This window comes from Corylus avellana, chromosome 1 (genome assembly GCF_965113065.1).
Source record: "Corylus avellana chromosome 1, dhCorAvel1.hap1.2, whole genome shotgun sequence".
In the NCBI taxonomy this organism is placed as follows: domain Eukaryota; kingdom Viridiplantae; phylum Streptophyta; class Magnoliopsida; order Fagales; family Betulaceae; genus Corylus; species Corylus avellana.
Window position 1 is genome coordinate 2,329,150 of NC_142490.1, and position 20,596 is coordinate 2,349,745.

Here is a 20,596-nt window from a genome sequence, read left to right on the forward strand (position 1 = left end):
CACCTACTCGCTTCTATGAAAGTATCAATAAGAGTTATATTCAGAATTAAACTTTTGAGTTGTGAAAACTCTGTTTTTCCTCTGGTGCGACATCAGATTTTCTTACTCTGTTTAGACTTTAGGTTGTGCATTTTTTTTTTCTGAGTTAGAGGCTTTCTGTATGTTTAAGGGCTTTTGATGCACAACTTTTGCTTCACATGGTACACAATATCTCACTAAATGTTAAAGATCCCAAAACAATGGATCCTTCACTTTTTTTTTTTTTTTTATTAATCCCAAACTGCAACCTTTTACATCTTTTTAGAACAATTCAAATAACAAACAAACAAGACAAAATGCATATCCTCATACGCCCACAAGCAGCAGAATTCAAGAGCTCGGCTTCAATGTGTTCCCAATGTCAATGACAAAACGGTATCTCACATCTGCTTTCGAGAGACGCTCCATGGCAGCGTTCACATAATCAATCGGAATAACCTCAATATCAGCTGTTATCTTGTGTTTGGCTGCAAAATCAACCATTTCTTGTGTCTCCTTCATGCCTCCAATGCAACTGCCACCTACCATCTTCCTTCCTGCATGTTGATTCCAAGATATTCATTAATACAGAGTCTCTCAGAAGAAATTCGCAGACAACAGCAATAAGAAGTTGCCGCCCAATAACAATGAAGCTAGAGAAGTGAAAAAAAGACAGCATGCATGTCAATGCCAAAATTGTTATATGCTTACCCATTAGCATAGGAAAGACTGGTAGTTCTAGTGGCTTCTCTGGTGCACCAACCATGACAAGCTTTCCATGTGACTTCAATAAGCCCAATAGAGGCAGGAGAGGATGATTTGCCGAGACCGTATCAATGATACCATCCAATGTGCCCATGGCAGACTACAATACACATAATTGGTAACTCTAATGATATATACTTCGTCATTATTGTTAAAATATAAATTAAATGATTAAATTCATCAATTTTTTAATACCTGCATTTGATCTTGGTCGGTGCTGACCAAAAACGAGTGGGCACCAAGATGTTCCAAAGCTTCTTTCTCCTTCTTAGGTGAGGTACTGATTACTGTCACCTTAACCCCCATAGCTTTAGCAAACTTCACAGCCACATGGCCTAGCCCACCGAGGCCAACCACGCCCACTTGCATGCCGGGTTTGTCAAATCCATAATATTTCAAGGGGCTATACACAGTAATCCCAGCACAAAGGAGGGGAGCACTGGCATCAAGCGGTAGGCTGTCCGGAATACGGACCACAAAGTGCTCATCTGCAACCATGATGTCGGAGTAGCCGCCGTATGTGGTGGTCCCATCATGGTACTTGCCACCATAGGTGAGGATCATTTTTGGGCAGTAATTTTCAAGGTTGTTGGAACAGTCACCGCAAGAGCGACATGCTCCAACCATGCAGCCTACGCCAACATTGTCTCCAACTTTGAATTTCTGTACCTTGCTACCAACTTCCGTCACTACCCCCACAACCTCGTGCCTACAATATTATTCAATTTAGTTGCCATGATTTAAATATGTTACAATAAAAAATACTAGAAAGTCCATGTTGAAATGATACAATAATACTACGGGTTCAATCATCCGCTGTTGAGTGTTGATTAAAGAAAGTCAACACTTTTCTGACTATTATTTATTAATTTAGTCAATTACATCAATTATATATAATATTATATATACAAAACAAAAATCTGGTTCGGGACCACGTAAGCCTAATTAGTTTCTCCTAAAAAGCAAGAGAAATGTTAAAAGCCCAACTTTTTTGCCCAACAAAAGTCTACCTTTTGCCTTTTTTTTTTTTTTAAAAAAAATTATAAAAATGTATGAGGTAATTCTATCTATTTTTGGTCTTTCTTTTATTTAGTAATTTTTTTAAAAATGAAAAATAGTATTTTTCTTCGTAATAATGACATTTTATTAAAAAAAAAATTGACATTATTATGAAAAAAATACCGAATAAAAGAAAGACAAAAAATAGATAGAATTGCTTCAGACATTTTTTTTTTCATTTTTTTTTTTTTAAAAAAAGAAAGACAAAAATTAGACTTTTGTTAGGCAAAAAAATTGGGTCCCTATCATCCCTTAGAAAGCAATAGGCTAGAGAAAATTGAATTCGTGGAGCCGTGAGCTGAAGACAAAAGGTGCAGTGTACGTATGGCTCTCAAAGATCCATTTGTGTGACTCTTATAAATCACCCAGTTGGTTGTTGAACGAACGCTGAAGCTTGGACCTTTAAGAGCCACATAAATGATCAGTACCTTTCATCACAAACCACTTCGTCAAAGGCAGCATTTTGTAAATAATAATAATAATAAGATTTTCTTTAATTGATATGAGCAGGCATTTTAACATTAGCTTTGTAGGATATTTATGAAAGATTTATGGGGTAACTATGTAGCATGCATTACTCTATGCAATATATTTGCCTCATGTGGTCATTATTATTATTATTATTATTATTATTATTATTATTAATCTTTTGTTTTCTTGTTTTAAAAATAAAGCCATTGGTAAACAATTCAAATGCAAAATACTCAAAAAAAAAAAAAAAAAAATTGATATAAACAAATATAGATGGATAAAATCAGAGGCTAATTCTCCAAAATAAACACAAGAGTAGAAACATATATACCCAGGGATAAGGGGGTAAAAGGAGGTGCCCCATTCATTCTTGAGCATGTGAAGGTCGGAGTGGCATATCCCGCAATAAAGAACTTTGAATGTTACGTCCTTGTCTCCGGTTGTCCTGCCATTTTTCAGAACAAAGCATGGATCATTGTCAATACTCGATGAAATGGGTGCATTATTTAAGGCCTAATTAACTCATCTCTAATTTGATCACTTTCAAATAAAATGAACCCGACAGTCTCTAATTTCATAATCAACAAATTATTTATAAGAATCAGTTTTAATTAAGTAGAAAAAATATTTTCATAATATCCTTATAATGTTGATGCTGTTATAAACATTCTTAGAATCGATGCGATTTACAAATATATAATCTAATTAATAACATTTTGAATCCAATCTTATTTTGATTTGCGCTTAGAAAGTAGGAGAAAAAGAAAATCACCACCATTTTTCCATTAATCCAACCCATTTTATTTTTCAAGAACCAGAATTTTAGATGAAACGAAAACCAATCAAACAAAGAAATTCGGAGTAGGTTCCCCTCCAACCCTCTCTATTTTTAATGAAATAAATTTTTAGATTGAAACAAAAAGGAATGAGACAAGATTAATAATGGATAATATAGGGAGAGAACGAGAGAAAGAGGACCTTCTTGAGAATTTGATGGGGGAGAGGACACCGGAAGAATCCCTGGCAGCCCATCCAAATGCCTTCTTGGGGTGCTCTTGCTCTGGTGATTTCGCCATTGCTTGCTCTCTTTTAACAATTGGAATAGTTAAAAAAACCCTAGCTAGGTCCAATGGAAAGGAGAAAGTATGTGTAAAATGACTGTGTGTAGAGGTCAAGGGTGTGAGTGCATTTTATAGAGAGTGATTTACCTACCATTAAGGGTATAGCTGACGTATTCGCTGAGCTAACGAGAGTTAGACTATTTCTTAGGGCCTTTGATTCTGGCTCAGCACTGACGTCACAGTTTGGTTCCAATTTTATTGACGGATGGTTTCTGCTGCTTCTGGATATCTTTACTTTTCGCCTTTACAAACCGTCCAATATTTTATATTAATCGTGATTGTTTGTGGTGCTAAACAAGTGCTTTTCTGTTGGAACTTGGAACTCTTCATTGGTCGATCGGGTTTTGTTAAATTTGTGGGTCACCCGAGCATACGGATTCCTTCTAGTACGTAGGAGAGAAATTAGAGATTTTATAATTGTTAATTATGGCTTTTATTTTAAATTTAATAATCTATAAAATTATTTAAATCTCAATAAAATAAAAATCAACATTTAATATCTCAACTATATATAAAAATATCTGACATTTTATAGATCATTAAATTTAAAATAAAATGTCACGATTAACAATTGAAGAATCTCTAATTTCTCCTCAATTAGAGGGGATCTCAATTCGTCATCCACTGGGTTACAACAATCGTGTTGTTCACTATATAATAGTTTTAAGAGATTTTTTTTCTTTCTTAAAACTATTAAAATATAATTTAAATTACACAATATATATACCTAAAAAAAACCTCACTTAATCTTTTTGAATTTTTATCGCTTTTGAAATCAATTCTTTAAAGTTAAAAAACTTTCAATTTATTAGTATATCAAAAATTTCCATTATCGCTCATTTTCTTTACGAGTCAAACACCGAACTTTTTCTCTGCTCTATAAGAAATGATAAGATCAAAATGTGGGAGGTTGGTAATTTTGAAAAGTAACATCAAAGCAATGAACTATTCCTACGAAAATGATTTTTTTTTTTAATTTATTTTTTAATTTTTTGAAATGCCTACCGAAATGAATTAAAGAAGCCCCAAGGATATCAAAAATGAAAAAGACTTCATTAACCTTAATTAGAATCGGGGAAATTTCATTTTAATTACTAGAGCATAATTTTAGTTCACTCTTATTATTATTATTATTTTATATGAATTTTAGTTCATTAGAGAAGCCTTTAGGGACATCAAAATTTTAGCCTAAAGCTAAACCAAAAGAGAAATTATGCTTGCAAGAATAAAAACCATGTATATTGAAAAAAAAAAAAAAAAAAAAAAAAAAAAAAAAGAAAAAAAGAAAGAAAGATTGAGATATTACCTAAGAGCAACTAATATGACATATTTTAATTAACTTTTTTTTAGGGATTAAAATGAAAAGCTATTCAAAATACTACATCAATCAATTTTATTTTTTTTTATTAAAAAAAAAACCACATTAATCTATATCAAATAAATGAAAAAAATAACTCTTCTTCAACGTAATGCACAAAAGAGTGCTAAATCATTTTTTTCTTTTTAATTGGGGTTATCATTTTTTTTTTTTTTTTTGGTAGCATATGTGGCGTTAAAAGCATAGGTATCACCTATAAGATATTATCTAAGAACCTGAATGGAGCCTTATTTGAACTTGATTGAAACTCATGGGACTTGGCCAAGTCTCATACATATATATATATATATATATATATATATTGATTGAAACTAATGGGACTTGGCCAAGTCTCATACATATATATATATATATATATATATATATATATTGATTGAAACTCATGGGACTTGGCCAAGTCTCAGCCATGACGTTGTCGAAACATTTTCTTAATTTAAATATTAATATGTTTGAATGAATATATATATATATATATATATAGGTATCACCTATAAGATATTATCTAAGAACCTGAATGGAACCTTATTTGAACTTGATTGAAACTCATGGGACTTGGCCAGGTCTCAGCCATGACGTTGTCGAAACATTTTCTTAATTAATTTAAATATTAATATGTTTGAATGAATATATATATATATATATATATATATATATATATATATATATAGGTATCACCTATAAGATATGGACAAAGTTTTTCTCCAAATTAGGTTGGAGGGAATTTCTCCAACCTAGTCTCTAAAATTGACATGTGTCCTCAAACATGTGCTTCTCACATGTTTTTTTTAATACCCTAATTTTCACAAACTATAGTTAACTCCACCGTTAGTTTCTCTCTCTCTCACGTTCTCTCTCTCTCTCTCTCTCTCTCACGTTCTCTCTCTCTCCTTCCCCTCCCACACGAGACCAAGCTGTCTTTCCAACCCAAAAAATCTCTCCGTCTTTACGGAAGAGTGTTTTTTTAAAAAAAGAAAAGACTTTTAAGAGGGTTGATTGGGTTTTCTTAAAAATTTAACAAAAAATAACAATTGTACTTTCTATTTTTTTAGTCGGAAAAGATAACAAAAAATGCTCAGATTGAAGGGATCATCAAAGATTGAAACTTTTCTGGAAATTTCATAAATTTTTTTTACCATGCTCAGATTGAAGGGAACATCAAAAAATGCTCAGATTGAAGAATAATCTTTATTTGTTAAATAGATGGTTTTGAAAATTTAAGAAAAACCCAATCGCCCCTCTTAAAAATCTTTTCTTTTTTTTTTTTAAAAAAAACTCTTGGCAAAGTTTCAATGAAGAGATTTTTTGGGTTGGAAAGACAGCTTGGTCTCGTGTGGGAGGGGAAGGAGAGAGAGAGGACGTGAGAGAGAGAGAGAGAGAACGTGAGAGAGAGAAACTGACGGTGGAGTTAACTATAGTTTGTGGAAATTAGGGTATTAAAAAAAACATGTAAGAAGCACATGTTTGAGGACACATGTCAATTTTAGAGACAAGGTTGGAGGAATTTCCTCCAACCTAGTTTGGAGGAAAACTTTGTCCTATCTAAGAACCTGAATGGAGCCTTATTTGAACTTGATTGAAACTCATGGGACTTGGCCAAGTCTCATATATATATATATTGATTGAAACTCATGGGACTTGGCCAAGTCTCAGCCATGACGTTGTCGAAACATTTTCTTAATTTAAATATTAATATGTTTGAATGAATATATATATATATATATATATATATATAGGTATCACCTATAAGATATTATCTAAGAACCTGAATGAAGCCTTATTTGAACTTGATTGAAACTCATGGGACTTGGCCAAGTCTCATATATATATATATATATATATTGATTGAAACTCATGGGACTTGGCCAAGTCTCAGCCATGACGTTGTCGAAACATTTTCTTAATTTAAATATTAATATGTTTGAATGAATATATATATATATATATATATATATATATATATATTTGTGATTTTTTATATGTGAATAGCAAAAAACAAAGTTTTTTAGGAAATATTTTCTAACAAAAAAAAAAAACATTTTACGTCATAATGACGACACACCACTCTCCCATGTTGGATCTAGAAAGCCTATTTATTGAAGTCACTTTGTTTGTAGGCTGTAGCATGGCCCCGCATGGGTGAAAATGTATGTTGTAACTTGTACGTGAGCCTACGTGTGTGTTCTAGAAACTTGTATTCTAGAAGGTAAAAGTTGCTTTTGTACAGAAGAAGTTAAGAAAATATTCATATTCCTCCCATGCTCTTTGTATTTTCCCTTTTTTTTTTTTTGTTTTTTTTGTTTTGTTTTGGGTCTGCGGCTTTTCTGCCATTTGGAGTTTGTCTCACCGGAACAACCACCCAACAGGCGACAAGGAGACCCCACCTTCCCTCACCGGTTTCTCACCAGAGAAAGCACGTACAGAGAAGGACCTCTTCGATTCTATGTTATTTTTTATTTTTTTTATATATATATATAATTATTATTATTTTATCAGTACTATCATTCATGCAAAAGAAATTACAATGGAAATTAAGAAAGGAAATACAAGCTAAAGGAAAATCCAATTCAGACATACTACTAACACTAAAAAGTTACCTGTGAATGCAGTCAATAAAACTCGCAGCAGCGCTCTACAAAGGATAAAAGCACATAGAATAAAAATACCAATATAAACTTAAATACAAATTTTCAAAAAGATTGTGAAAATTGAAAAGAAAAATGGGTCCCTTCACAAACAAAGAGGGTCCAACCGGTTCGGGGTAAAATTGTTCTAGAAAACCGGAATTTCAAAATAAGAGAAATTAAATAATAAGAATGTTTCCAAGCAAATAGACCACGAACATCCATGCCCATTTATTAGTTATTCAAATATTCAATAAATAATAAAAATGACAAGGTTCTAGTGTTTAATACATGCGAATAGTAAGCAATCAAACAAGATCTTTCCAATCGTACAATAAATTAAAGACAACCTAATCTTCAAGGCTTGGTAGCACCCAACGTATTTCCAACGTCAATTACAAATCGGTATCTAACATCACCCTTAGCAAGACGCTCCATCGCCGTGTTAACGTACTCCATTGAAATAGTCTCAATGTCTGCCGTGATGCTGTGTTTTGCTGCAAAGTCGATCATCTCTTGTGTCTCCTTCATTCCCCCAATTGCAGTCCCCACAACCATCTTCCTTCCTGTTTTTGACAAATAGTAACAAATAAAAGAGGAGACCAACAACATATAGCAATGGAAAAATTTGTCATTTGTCTTGTATAGAAAATTACCCATGAGTAGAGGAAAGATAGGTAACTCAAGTGGCTTGTCCGGCGCACCCACCATAATAAGTTTTCCATGGGACTTCAATAGGCCAATTAATGGCAAAATTGGATGCACGGCAGATACCGTGTCAATGATACCATCCATTGTATTTATGGCAGCCTACACAAATTAATTTAATACTTGACCAAATATTACATGAAATCTATTTTATTTTTCAGACCTAGTAAGATGCGAAAAATAAGAAAAAAAGTAAAACAATCACCAACACAAAATATTTAGATAGAACCCTAAAACCATAAGCAATTATAAATACGACCAACAACCAGGTCAAAACAAAGAAACGGCCCTAGCCTCAGCTACAAGGATTAAGCCTCATACAAGGATTAAGCCTAAACAATAGCGCTTTCAATATCATACAAGGTAGGGTGCAAACCGGGTCTGACACAAACCTAACATCACATAGCCCAACAACACACCCAATCTCTAGAAGCGCATACTTGAGAACTAGAGTAGCTATCATAAGCTAAAATTTTACCTGCATTTGTTCTTGGTCACGGCTAATTAAAAAAGAGTCAGCACCAAGATTTTTCAAAGCTTCATCCTTCTTGCTAGCAGAGGTACTAATTACCGTCACTTTCACCCCAAAAGCCTTGGCAAATTTAACAGCAACATGGCCAAGCCCACCCAAGCCAACAATTCCTATATGCTTTCCCGGCTCGGCAAAACCGAAATATTTCAAAGGGCTATACACTGTGATTCCAGCACATAGGAGTGGAGCTCCAGCGTCAAGCGGCATGTTTTCTGGGAATCGGACGATGTAGCGTTCATTAGCTACCATTGTGTCTGAGTAGCCTCCATATGTAATTGTTTTGTCGTGATAAACAGAATTGTAGGTGAATATCATTTCAGAACAGTAAACTTCAAGGTCATTGTTACAATTCTCGCACGAGTGGCATGCACCGACCATACATCCAACACCCACTTTGTCTCCTACTTTAACTTTTTTCACCTTGCTCCCTACTTCTGTCACTTCCCCAACGATTTCGTGTCTGCAAATAAAAATTTCAATTTCACGAACTGGGACTTGAAAAGGTATTATTACTATTTGATAAGCCCTTTAATTTATATTTTTTCAAAAACACTTCTGTATAAAGGCTAGATTAATACAGAAACGTTTGTTCAGTACTTAGAGCTAAAGTTAGACTAAAAACACATAAACTGATTGGGGTAAAAGAAACACTATCGTTCAATATTACTTTAAAAACATTAATTAACAAAAGTTTTTTCGAATTAACGGAGATGCAAAGAAACTTCGCAATTTTATTTATTAAAAGGTCCACTTAATTTCAATAATAAAATAAAAAGATAAGGACATAATGAAGGGACCCATTATGCAGTCGTCAAACATAAAATTAAACTCAATGGTATACAAATACTAGTTTGTCCGCTAGCAGCAGAATTAAATAAGTTTTTGTCGGGGAAAGTAACAGTTCGTAGTGCGTCTGGTGCGTTCCCATTAATTTATAAAGACAGGCCTGTCTGGGCCGTATGGCAAATAATTGTTTTTTTTTCTCATTCCTTTTAAAAAAGCCAATTTCATATCTTATGAGATATGGATTTCAAAGAATAGGTACTCAGGAAATTGGCTATTTTAAAAGGAATTATGAGAAACAATCCCCACCCCCCCCCCCCCCCCCAAGGTATATATATTTGTACAGCTACTTTGTATTTAATCATGATTATCCAGTAAATATATATATTACGTTAATTTGGATTATCTAATAAAGAAATTAAAGGAAGAATTTTATTAATGAATTGTATGTACTTATATTTGTAACTACCAATGCTTCTTATCCATCTCTTGTACATATATTTTATGAAGAATTTGCCTATTTCTTGTATAGCTATAGATGGGTGAAAGATGAGATCTGAACATATATGCATTTTTAAAAATAAAAAATAAAAAATAAAAAATAAAAAGGAAAAGAAAAACAAATCTAATCCGGGATTTTAGAATATTGAAGGAAAAAATACGTACCCAGGAACAAGAGGGTAGCTAGAGAAGCCCCAATCATTCTTGATGCTGTGAAGGTCGGTGTGACATATTCCACAATACAACACCTTAAACCTGACATCATCTTCCTCAGTTGCCCTGCAGCATATAATCATGTGATTAACAGAAACATCATTGATCGTGGTCGTCAATATCGATCGCACTACGTAACTGCTACTGACTTTGTAATATTGATTATATTATTTAGGGAAAATTTCAGAAAGCCCCCCTAAACTTTCAGCTAATTTGAAAAACCCCCCTGAATTTTCAAAACTCTCATTTAGGCCCCCTGAACTTTGGTTTTCTCTCACTTTGAACCCTTTTAACATTAAACTACGCCGTTTTTAGCTGGGTAGGTATTTAATTTTAGGATACAAAACGACGTAGTTTAATGTTAAAAGGGTCCAAAGTGAGAGAAAACTAAAGTTCAAGGGGCCTAAATGAGAGTTTTGAAAATTCAGGGGGAATTTTTCAAATTGGCTGGAAGTTCAGGGGGGCTTTCTGAAATTTCCCCTATTATTTATTAACGCAAGTTAATTAATAAAATACATGGAGCCTTGATGATTACCTTCTAGAGAAGTTAAACGGAGAGAGTTGCCCAGATTGGTCTCTAGCAGCCCACCCAAAGGCCTTCACCGGGTGTTCTTCTTCTGGTGCCTTTGTGGTCATATTGATAAGAGTTTTAGGGTTAAGAGAACTGATCGAGTGTGTTGCTTGAAGTTGGAGATCGAGCAAGAGGAATATGGATTAGTGTTGAGTGATCTCTTCATGAAACTTTGGTTTATATAGAAGAAAAAGAAAGAAGTGTAAATGGTCCACATGCATGTCTGAACATCATTTTTATATATTAAACCACACACATGGTCCGCAACTTTTGAATTTTGAATTGTGGTAGCTGCAGATGCTGAATGTCAAGTTGCTGAGAAGAGGGTGGGTGGGTTTTCAGGCTTTTGTAAAAGATTCTTTGTTGGTTTATAAAAAATTGCTTATTCATAAAAAAAAAAAAAAAAATCAAACAAAAATCATTGGTCAAAGTCATTTGATTAAAGTATTATAGGAAGTATGGTTCCGACGACAATCCTTGTTTTTTTCTTTGTCTTTTATAAGCCAAACAATCTTGTTATTGTCGTTAGTGAATGGCACCAAGAAGATAAGCACTTAACAACTTGGTCAAACAATCATGTTTTTGGCGTCGAGTGAATATTGGTCAGATTGAGAAGATACTTCACAACTTCGTTTAATCGTTTTTGTTTTGTCTGTAGATATCTTCTGCGAATTTTCCCATTCGAAATATTGATTTTAAATTGAAATTAACAAATATAATAATTGATCATTGCCCTGTTAATGGGCTCATAATTGGCCTTATTTTTTCTCATTGTAAAAGGCCTATTGTGACCATTTTTAGCCTATTATTGTTGGACTAGTGTTTGTCAGAGCACTGGCGTGCATGAACAGTGTGCACGCTAGTATTTATATATTATTTATTTTTTTAAAACATAATTAAAATATTATCTAAACAAAAGAAAAAAAAAAAAAAAATTGAACACTGGCGTGCATAGTATTCTATGCACGCCCACAAACACTACTCATTATTGTTGGCCTAATTTTCGAGTCTTCGACCCATGCCAACTGTTACTAGCCGCAACCACCATAGCTTATTATGCCATCTCCGGCCATATATTTGGTCAATATGATCTTTGGATGCTTTATTTGCCCGGTCATTTGCTTTTTATTGGTTATGTTTAATGACCCAAGCCCATCTTTGACCTATTGTTGGCCCATATATTGCCCCAAGTTGATCCTATTTTTGGCCCATAATTGACTCATTTTTTTACCTATTGTGACCCATTTTTAGCTTATTGCTGTTGGCCCAGTTTTCAGCCCATCTCTAGCAATTGTTATTTGCTTGCTGCCCCCTCTTACCACCTTCTAACTTCCACAATTTTCAACCATTGTGGCCAGCCGCCACAATATCCGGCCGTCGTTAACGATTGCCGTGTATGGTGGATGATTCTATCTACCAGTTTGAGCTCACGGTCAGATCTGCTGCACACACTTGTGTCACACCTCCAAATAAAATCTCTTTATTTACCAAATTCTAATCCATCTCCATGAGTACAAAATGATATTAAAATAGATTTATTGACTAATAAACGACTGTAATTTGATCAACTTTGAGCTAATTAAGCCCATTATTACCAATTTGACTAAACCTCGTACTAATTGACTTTGAACAAAACACATTTATTGAATTACAAAATAATATGCTTAACTCTTAAAAATAAAATTAATAACCTAAATATAATTACAAGACCCAAGCTAGTCTTCAGGGTTAGTAGCGGCCAAGGTGTTTCCAACGTCAATGACAAATCGGTATTTAACATCACCCTTAGCAAGGCGCTTCATCGCCGTGTTCACGTACTCCATCGAGATAGTCTCAATGTCTGCCGTGATGCTGTGTTTTGCTGCGAAGTCTACCATTTCTTGTGTCTCCTTCATTCCTCCGGTGACACTTCCGGCAACCATCTTCCGACCTGTTTTACGAATCTTATTAACTCTACTGTACAATTGGAATAAATAAAAAATGATTGACATGCAGCAACGCACACACACATACATATATATAACAACTGCAAAGTTTATCAGTTATATAGAATTTAATTACCAAAAAGCAGAGGGAAGACGGGTAGCTCAAGCGGCTTTTCTAGTCCACCTAGCAAAACAAGCTTCCCATGGTACTTCAATAGATCAATTAATGGCAAAATGGGGTGTACAGCAGATACCGTATCAATGATACCATCCATTGTATTCTTGGTAGCCTGCATAAATAGAGAATTATTAAACACGGAGCAAATATTGAGAACTAGAGAAGATAAAGTAATTAACTAATATGTTTTAATTACCTGCAATTCTTCTTGGTCATTGCTAAGCAAAAAAGAGTCAGCACCAAGATGTTCCAAAGCTTCATCCTTCTTGCTAATGGAGGTGCTAATTACCGTCACTTTCGCCCCAAAAGCCTTTGCAAATTTAACCGCTAGATGACCAAGCCCACCTAGGCCAACAACTCCAATATGCTTGCCCGGCTCGGCGAGACCAAAATATTTCAAGGGACTATACACTGTGATCCCCGCACAAAGCAGTGGAGCGCTAGCGTCAAGCGGCATGGTTTCCGGGAATCGGACGATGTAGCGTTCGTTAGCTACCATAGTATCAGAGTAGCCGCCATATGTGATTGTTCCATCGTGGTAAACAGAATCGTAGGTGACTATCCATTGGGGACAGTAATTTTCAAGGCCATTGTTACAGCTCTCGCAAGTGTGGCATGCACCAACTATGCATCCAACGCCCACTTTATCTCCAACTTTAACTTTCTTCACCTTGCTCCCAACTTCTGTCACTTCCCCAACAAATTCGTGCCTGCAGTCCAAATTCTAGTGTTATGGTGCTTTTGATTCTTCCCTTTTTTTTTCTTTTTTTTTTCTTTTCTTTTATACTTGGTCTTATTATAAAAACTAAAATTAATAAAAAGAGATGAATTTAATTATTTAATTTATATTTAAACATCATTGAATTTCTTTTAACACTAATCAATACATAAAAAAAAAAAAAACAAAAACAAAAACAAAAAAAAAAACAGACGACTAAATTACAGCACATATATATGTAGAACTGTATTGAGAAATTCCTAGCTAGGAAACGTACCCAGGAACAAGTGGGTAGGTGGACGTGCCCCAGTCGTTCTTGATTTTGTGAAGGTCCGTGTGGCATATCCCACAATAAAGAACTCTGAACCTTACGTCCTCGTCTCCTGTTGCTCTGCGGACATATTTACCATTTTTTTTTTAACACAAATTAACCAAGAATTCAGAACAAAAAAGGAAAAACAGAAGAGAAATGTTGAGCAGCATTTGTGGAAGGAACGAAATCAACGAATGAAAGTAAAGAGAAAGAGTACCTTCTGGAGAATTTGAAGGGCGAGAGGAGCCCCGAAGAGTCCCGGGCTGCCCATCCAAAGGCCTTCACGGGGTGCTCTTGCTCCGGTGACTTCGCCATTTATGGTAACAAAAAAGTGGGAGTTTATTCTGGAAAAAGAGTACGTAGAGAGAGGGATAATATGAGTCAACTAATGAGCGTCGTGTGATATATATACATATATAGCCATACCGGTCATGGTGGGGGTTTAAAATTGGTGCTGCCCTGACGTATTGAGTGAGCTACTTAATGAGATTTTTATGGATTAATTATAAAAGTTTCAAGTCAATATGCTCTCTGAATTGTATATTCCAATCAAAGTGGGGCTGGGCTGACGTATCCAGTGAGCTAATGTGTTTGACGAATCTTGCTTCCAATTTTGGCCTTACGAAAATGGAAAAGTCCGATTTGTGGTGTGGTCTTGATTGTGGGCTGGGCTTGTGTTTGCAATTATGATCCACCACAAGCCCACAATATATTATCATTTTTCATCCCACCCAATACGACAAGAGTTGTGCAAAATTTTCATACTCTGAAACGACGGCTCCGGAGACCCGTTAGTATGCCGTTTCCCTTGAGACCTTATTTCTTTCCACCAATTTATTTGCCAAAAAAATACAATGGAGCTAATTAGAAAATATTTTGATATTTGACTGCATTCATACTTATGATTAACAGTTATTTAAACTTGATTGTTTGATTATTCTCGTTAGTAATGGTTACTTTATTTCTACCATTAGGATCTAACTTGATTTAATCTTGAAAATTTAATAGTAATGATCTAATTACTTTGATGCTTCATGCTAAGTAATACGAGCGTGTACCAGTATTGCCTTCCAATCACATGAACATGCACGCACGCGAGTGTATACGAAGCACCGTATTGTGAATTAGGATCATCTTTGATTTATTTAAGTTGGATAATATCCAGTTAGTTAATATTGGAGGGATATTTTTGTCCTATTAAAAGTAAAAAGACAAAAATACCCTTATAATATAACTAACTGAATATTATCAAATTCAAATAAAATGAAGATGATATGTTCCTCGTATTGGAGCATACATACAGCAAGGAATATTGCTTTAAAGCAAGTTACATTAATAAATGTCTTCCTTGTCTTCTCACTATGACACTATCCCATTTGGATCACTCACTAAGCTAGGATCTTTCTCTAGGAGCTCCGAATTAATAAAATAATAGTATTCTTTTCTTAGTAAATAGTTTTATCTCAAGCAACTAACATAAAACTATGAAAAATGCTAAAGAGTCAACTATTTTGTCCAATTTTAAGCTAATTTTTGCCTTATTTTTTAATTAAAAATAAAAAAAATATTGTGTAAAGCAATAATATATTTTATTAATTCTCTCCTTGGAAATACTCTTTTATTTATTAATGGAGTAGCTATTGTTGTGAAATAGCTAGCCATTTTATTTGTTTCGTTACTTTATTATTCCGCCTCTAAGGAGAGAATTAGCTATATATTCCTTTTCTTGGTGGGAATAGCACATTGATTGACATCACTTGTCCCTGGTTATGTTTCCTGTGAATTTATCAATACTCTTCTATAACTACTTTTTGTTTATTTTGCAGGAGATTGTAATTTACTCTTCTCTCCATTTATTTATTTATTTTGCTGGGATCGAGTAGTAGATCTAAAAGAAATTCAAGACGTAAATCATGATTTATTTATTAATTTATTGTAATTTATCTCGACCTCTAGCAGCTGTCTATATGGTTTTATCAACTCCAGCAGTAGCCTTTTTCGTCTTGTTCACCTCCAAAGGCTTAACCTTGTCAACAATCACTTTAACTACTCTCAAATCCCATCCCAGGTACATGATCTTTCAAGACTAACAATCTGGCCGGTTTTGGCTTGCTAGAGTAAATGAGATTTATTGATCAGCATACATAAACTTGATAATATTATGGTTTTAGTTCAAGAATTATTCTAGTTAAATGACAGAATGATGCTGCCGGCCGGTAAGATCTGCGGTTCTAGAGGAAAATAAAAATATTTCTGTTATATATATGGGACAAAAATTCCTTCTGAATTTGTTTTTACTGGTTTTACATCATTTTAAGTCGAAACATAAATGCTAATACTATGAAATTTGGTGAAAAGAAAAGGAGTCACATAACCAAACAAAATCTATTTATTTATCAGATTCTAATCCATCTCCATTGAGTACAAATAGATATCTAAATAGATTCATTCACTAAACACTAATTTGACGGGATTTGAGCTAGCTAGGCTCATTAATATTACTAATTTGACTAATAAACCCGAATATATATATATATTAACTTTGAACAAAATACATTTATTGAATTACAAAATAACTTAAAAATTAAATAAAACATAAAGTTTATTACATGCAAGACACTATCCCGTATCAGTTGCAGTGGAGAAAGAATTAGCAATTAAACAAAATTACAGAAACCAAGCTAGTCTTCAGGGTTGGTAGCAGCCAAGGTGTTTCCAACGTCAATGACAAATCGGTATTTAACATCACCCTTAGCAAGGCGCTCCATCGCCGTGTTCACGTACTCCATCGAAATAGTCTCAATGTCTGCTGTGATGCTGTGTTTTGCTGCAAAGTCTACCATTTCTTGTATCTCCTTCATTCCTCCGGTGGCACTTCCGGCAACCATCTTCCGACCTGTTTTACAAATCTTGTTAACTCTACAACTAGGAATGAATAAATTAAAGACGATCGACATCAACATACTTATATTATAAGAACTGCAAAGCTTATCAGTCGTGTAGAATTTAATAATTACCAAAAAGTAGAGGAAGGACGGGTAGCTCAAGCGGCTTTTCTGGTCCACCCAGCAAAACAAGCTTCCCATGGTACTTCAATAGATCAATTAATGGCAAAATGGGATGTACAGCAGATACGGTATCAAGAATACCATCCATTGTATTCTTGGCAGCCTGCACAAATTTAATATTACACATGCATGCATGTACCCAATTTATCGAGAAGTACGTACAACTATGAAGATAAAGTAATTAGCTAATATATTTTAATTACCTCCACTTGTTCTTGATCACTGCTAAGCAAAAAAGAGTCAGCGCCAAGATGTTCCAAAGCTTCATCCTTCTTGCGAATGGAGGTGCTAATTACAGTCACTTTCGCCCCAAAAGCCTTTGCAAATTTAACAGCTAGATGACCAAGTCCACCTAGGCCAACAACTCCAATATGCTTGCCCGGTTCGGCGAGGCCAAAATATTTCAAAGGACTATAAACTGTGATTCCGGCACAAAGTAGTGGAGCTCCGACGTCAAGTGGCATGTTTTCTGGAAAGTGAACGACGTAGCGCTCGTTAGCTACCATGGTATCAGAGTAGCCGCCATATGTGATTGTTCCATCGTGGTAAAAGGAACTGTAGGTAAGTATCATTTGGGGACAATAAATTTCAAGGTCATTGTTACAGTTCTCGCAGGAATGACATGCACCCACCACGCCTCCCACGCCCACTTTGTCTCCAACTTTAACTTTCTTCACCTTGCTCCCCACTTCTATCACTTCCCCAACGAATTCGTGCCTACAAGTCCAAATTTCAGTGTTATGGCGCTTTTGATTCATTTTTTGTTTTTTAAACTCTTCTTGGTCTTATCATAAAGCTAAAATTGTTAAAAAAAAATGAATTTAATTATTTAATTTATATTCAAACATTGTTAAATTTCTCTTACACTAATAGATAGAAAAAAAAAAAGACGACAGACGACTAAATTACTGCATATATATATATATATATATATATATATAGAACTGGATTGAGAAATTCCTAGGAAACTTACCCAGGGACAAGTGGATAGGTGGACATGCCCCAGTCGTTCCTGATCATGTGAAGGTCGGAGTGGCATATCCCACAATAAAGAACTCTGAACCTTACATCCTCGTCTCCTGTTGCTCTGCGGACATATTTACCATTTTTTTTTTAACACAAATTAACCAAAAATTCAGAACAAAAAAAGGAAAAACAAAAGAGAAATGTTAAGCAGCATTTGTGGAAAAACGAATGAAAGTAAAGAGAAAGAGTACCTTCTGGAGAATTTGAAGGGCGAGAGGAGCCCCGAAGAGTCCCTGGCAGCCCATCCAAAGGCCTTCTTGGGGTGCTCTTGCTCTGGTGATTTCGCCATTTATGGTAACAAAAAAGTGAGAGTTTATGCTGGAAAAAGAGTACGTAGAGAAAGGGATAATATGAGTGATCTAATGAGCGCGTGATTTATATATATATATAGCCATATAGGTCGTGGTGGGGGTTTAAAATTGGTGCTGCCCTGACGTATCAAGTGAGCTAATTTATGGACCAATTGGTTCAATTATGAAAGTTCCAAGTCGTCATAGGCTCTGAATTGTAGACCAAAGGAAGGGCTGCTGCGTACGTGACTATACAAGTTTAATATTTCAATAGAAAAAAAATAAAAGAATAATTTTTCCTACCAATAACAAAGTTCGATCACTGAAATATTTAAAAATCTTTTTTTTGATAAATTATTTGAATTCAGAATCTTTGTTTTGATATATATATATATATATAATCATTACTTATTGTAAAATTTTAAACTGTTTCGTGTATATATATAGGTATGCTTGAACAGTAAGCACGTCGGTGTTAAAATATTATTAAAATAATTTTTAAACAGTAAAAAAAAAAATATTTTAACACCGGCGTGCTTACAGTAAGCACGCCGGTGTGTCAAAAATTACTATTCATATATATATATATATATGTTTTTTTTTTTTTTTTTAACATGTCCACACAAGGGAAGGGGAGGGAGGATTCGAACTAGTGACCTCCGTTTTATTAAGCGTGGTCCACAGCCGATTGAGTTACCCCTTGGGGACTACTCATATATATATATATATATATATAAACACTTAATCTGATAAAAATAAATAAATTTAATTATTTAAACAATAAATTAACACTGAAAAGTCACAAATCATAATCGAATCAAAGTGGGGCTGGGCTGACGTATTCAGTGAGCTAACGAGATCGACAGTGGCGACTCAAATCTTGCTGCCAATTTTGTCCTTCTGAAAATGGAAAAATCCGATTTGTAGTATGGTTTTGATTGTGGGCTGAGCTTGTGTTTGCAATTATGATCCACCACAAGCCCACAATATATCCATCCCGCGCAATACAAAGGCCTGTTACTATGCCCCCAAAATACAATTGAACTAATTAGAAAATAGGGAAAGTATATTTTATCCCTAAAAGTTTGTGGCGATTTTCAATTTGATCTTTAATGTTTCAATTTTTGCAATGCACCCTCTCAAAATTGTAAATTTTTTTCAATTCGACTAATTTCATCTCAAAATTTCCATATTACCCCTAATTTATTATTTTTTTATTTTTTATAAAAAAACTAAAAAAAAAATATTCGGTGGCCATCTGGCCATTTTTGCACCCCCCAAATTTATTTATTTATTTTTATTTTTTTTTATAAAAAATAAAAAAAGTAAAAAAAATAAGGGCAATATGGGAATTTTGGGATGACATTGGTTGAATTGAAAATTTTTTGCAAGTTTGAGGGGGTGCATTGCAAAAATTGAAATATTGATGGTCGAATTGAAAATCGCCTCAAACTTGGGGGGCTAAAGTGTAATTTTTCCTAGAAAATATTTTGATATTTGACTGCATGCATACTTATGACTAACTGTTATTTAATAATGATTGTTTGATTATTCTCGTTGTTAATGAGTACTTTATTTCAACCGTTAGATCTAACTTGAGGAAAAAGAAAGATTATAACTAGAGGAGGAGGATTCAGGGGTGGGTGTATAGATCGAATAGTACTGAGAATTCTCTAGACTTTAGACCTATGTAATATGTATATTTTAGGCTTTACATTCTTTGCATGCAAAGAAAAGAAAACAAGAAAAGAAGGAAACTGAGGGCACAAAGAGATAAAATATTTGAAAGGAAAGGAATAGCCAAACTACCAAAGAGGGCGCTAAAGAACATTAATAGATAGATGAACAAATTAGAAAAATGATAGAATTTATTCTTTTTCAATCATCTTTATAATTGGTTGAAAGAAACCATTTTTATATAATTTCATTAATTCATGCATATAGATTTTTCTAAAAGATTTTTGGCTTAGGAGGTTAGCATGAGTTTAGTCTTAAGAAGTCCATATATTTATTTTTTGAAAAATATATATATTTACTCCCTGAGCACCCTTGACCCTTGTGCTTGGCGACGGTGGCTGCACGGGCCATCCCCAGCAGTGGTGGTACGTACTCTGCCATTCCAAAAATAAAAATATACATATATAACGTATATTAATTTTAAATAACATTATCAGACTAATTACAACATTTAAACATGATCGTCCATATATTGTTTCTGTACGATAATAGGGACACGATTTTTCACTATGGATATTACAAGCAAAAACTAAATAAAAGTACCATTGGAATAATACAGGAATTAAAATATAAACAGGAGGTATATATAGTTAATAGTCT

At 34.2% G+C, this 20,596-nt stretch overlaps 4 protein-coding genes across 4 annotated transcripts; all 4 read right to left on the reverse strand.

Moving 5' to 3' along the window:
* Nucleotides 1-261: 261 nt before the first annotated feature.
* LOC132168433 (putative mannitol dehydrogenase) lies at nt 262-3,487 on the reverse strand. Its single transcript, XM_088513156.1, has 5 exons — nt 3,292-3,487; nt 2,645-2,758; nt 979-1,492; nt 730-883; nt 262-575 (listed from the first exon to the last, which is right to left on the reverse strand). The coding sequence occupies exons 1-5, from the start codon at nt 3,387-3,389 to the stop codon at nt 370-372; spliced, it is 1,086 nt and encodes a 361-aa protein (XP_088369282.1). The 5' UTR covers nt 3,390-3,487; the 3' UTR covers nt 262-369.
* A 4,155-nt stretch (nt 3,488-7,642) lies between these two features.
* Nucleotides 7,643-11,020, reverse strand: LOC148587847 (putative mannitol dehydrogenase). The gene is made up of 5 exons (XM_088517396.1): nt 10,706-11,020; nt 10,123-10,236; nt 8,620-9,133; nt 8,090-8,243; nt 7,643-7,999 (listed from the first exon to the last, which is right to left on the reverse strand). The coding sequence occupies exons 1-5, from the start codon at nt 10,804-10,806 to the stop codon at nt 7,791-7,793; spliced, it is 1,092 nt and encodes a 363-aa protein (XP_088373522.1). The 5' UTR covers nt 10,807-11,020; the 3' UTR covers nt 7,643-7,790.
* A 1,281-nt stretch (nt 11,021-12,301) lies between these two features.
* On the reverse strand, nt 12,302-14,190 carry LOC132168436 (8-hydroxygeraniol dehydrogenase). Its single transcript, XM_088512400.1, has 5 exons — nt 14,093-14,190; nt 13,840-13,953; nt 13,041-13,554; nt 12,803-12,956; nt 12,302-12,671 (listed from the first exon to the last, which is right to left on the reverse strand). Exons 1-5 carry the CDS (start codon nt 14,188-14,190, stop codon nt 12,457-12,459), a joined length of 1,095 nt encoding a protein of 364 aa, XP_088368526.1. The 3' UTR covers nt 12,302-12,456.
* A 2,366-nt stretch (nt 14,191-16,556) lies between these two features.
* Nucleotides 16,557-18,258, reverse strand: LOC132168441 (8-hydroxygeraniol dehydrogenase-like). The gene is made up of 5 exons (XM_088517397.1): nt 18,161-18,258; nt 17,917-18,030; nt 17,147-17,660; nt 16,893-17,046; nt 16,557-16,771 (listed from the first exon to the last, which is right to left on the reverse strand). Exons 1-5 carry the CDS (start codon nt 18,256-18,258, stop codon nt 16,557-16,559), a joined length of 1,095 nt encoding a protein of 364 aa, XP_088373523.1.
* Between the last annotated feature and the right edge of the window lie 2,338 nt (nt 18,259-20,596).

Excerpts from the sequence above, each read along its gene's own strand:
- LOC132168433 (XM_088513156.1), bottom strand. The coding sequence starts at position 3,389 with ATGGCGAAATCACCAGAGCAAGAGCACCCCAAGAAGGCATTTGGATGG. Across the intron at positions 2,759-3,291 it reads CCCATCAAATTCTCAAGAAG|GACAACCGGAGACAAGGACG; the intron begins GTCCTCTTTCTC and ends GAAAAATGGCAG. Across the intron at positions 884-978 it reads CCGACCAAGATCAAATGCAG|TCTGCCATGGGCACATTGGA; the intron begins GTATTAAAAAAT and ends TGTGTATTGTAG.
- LOC148587847 (XM_088517396.1), bottom strand. The coding sequence starts at position 10,806 with ATGACCACAAAGGCACCAGAAGAAGAACACCCGGTGAAGGCCTTTGGG. Across the intron at positions 10,237-10,705 it reads CCGTTTAACTTCTCTAGAAG|GGCAACTGAGGAAGATGATG; the intron begins GTAATCATCAAG and ends TATATGCTGCAG. Across the intron at positions 9,134-10,122 it reads AGCTACCCTCTTGTTCCTGG|ACACGAAATCGTTGGGGAAG; the intron begins GTACGTATTTTT and ends TTTTATTTGCAG.
- LOC132168436 (XM_088512400.1), bottom strand. The coding sequence starts at position 14,190 with ATGGCGAAGTCACCGGAGCAAGAGCACCCCGTGAAGGCCTTTGGATGG. Across the intron at positions 12,957-13,040 it reads ATGACCAAGAAGAATTGCAG|GCTACCAAGAATACAATGGA; the intron begins GTAATTAAAACA and ends CTATTTATGCAG. Across the intron at positions 12,672-12,802 it reads CGTCTTCCCTCTGCTTTTTG|GTCGGAAGATGGTTGCCGGA; the intron begins GTAATTAAATTC and ends TTCGTAAAACAG.
- LOC132168441 (XM_088517397.1), bottom strand. The coding sequence starts at position 18,258 with ATGGCGAAATCACCAGAGCAAGAGCACCCCAAGAAGGCCTTTGGATGG. Across the intron at positions 18,031-18,160 it reads CCCTTCAAATTCTCCAGAAG|AGCAACAGGAGACGAGGATG; the intron begins GTACTCTTTCTC and ends ATATGTCCGCAG. Across the intron at positions 16,772-16,892 it reads CGTCCTTCCTCTACTTTTTG|GTCGGAAGATGGTTGCCGGA; the intron begins GTAATTATTAAA and ends TTTGTAAAACAG.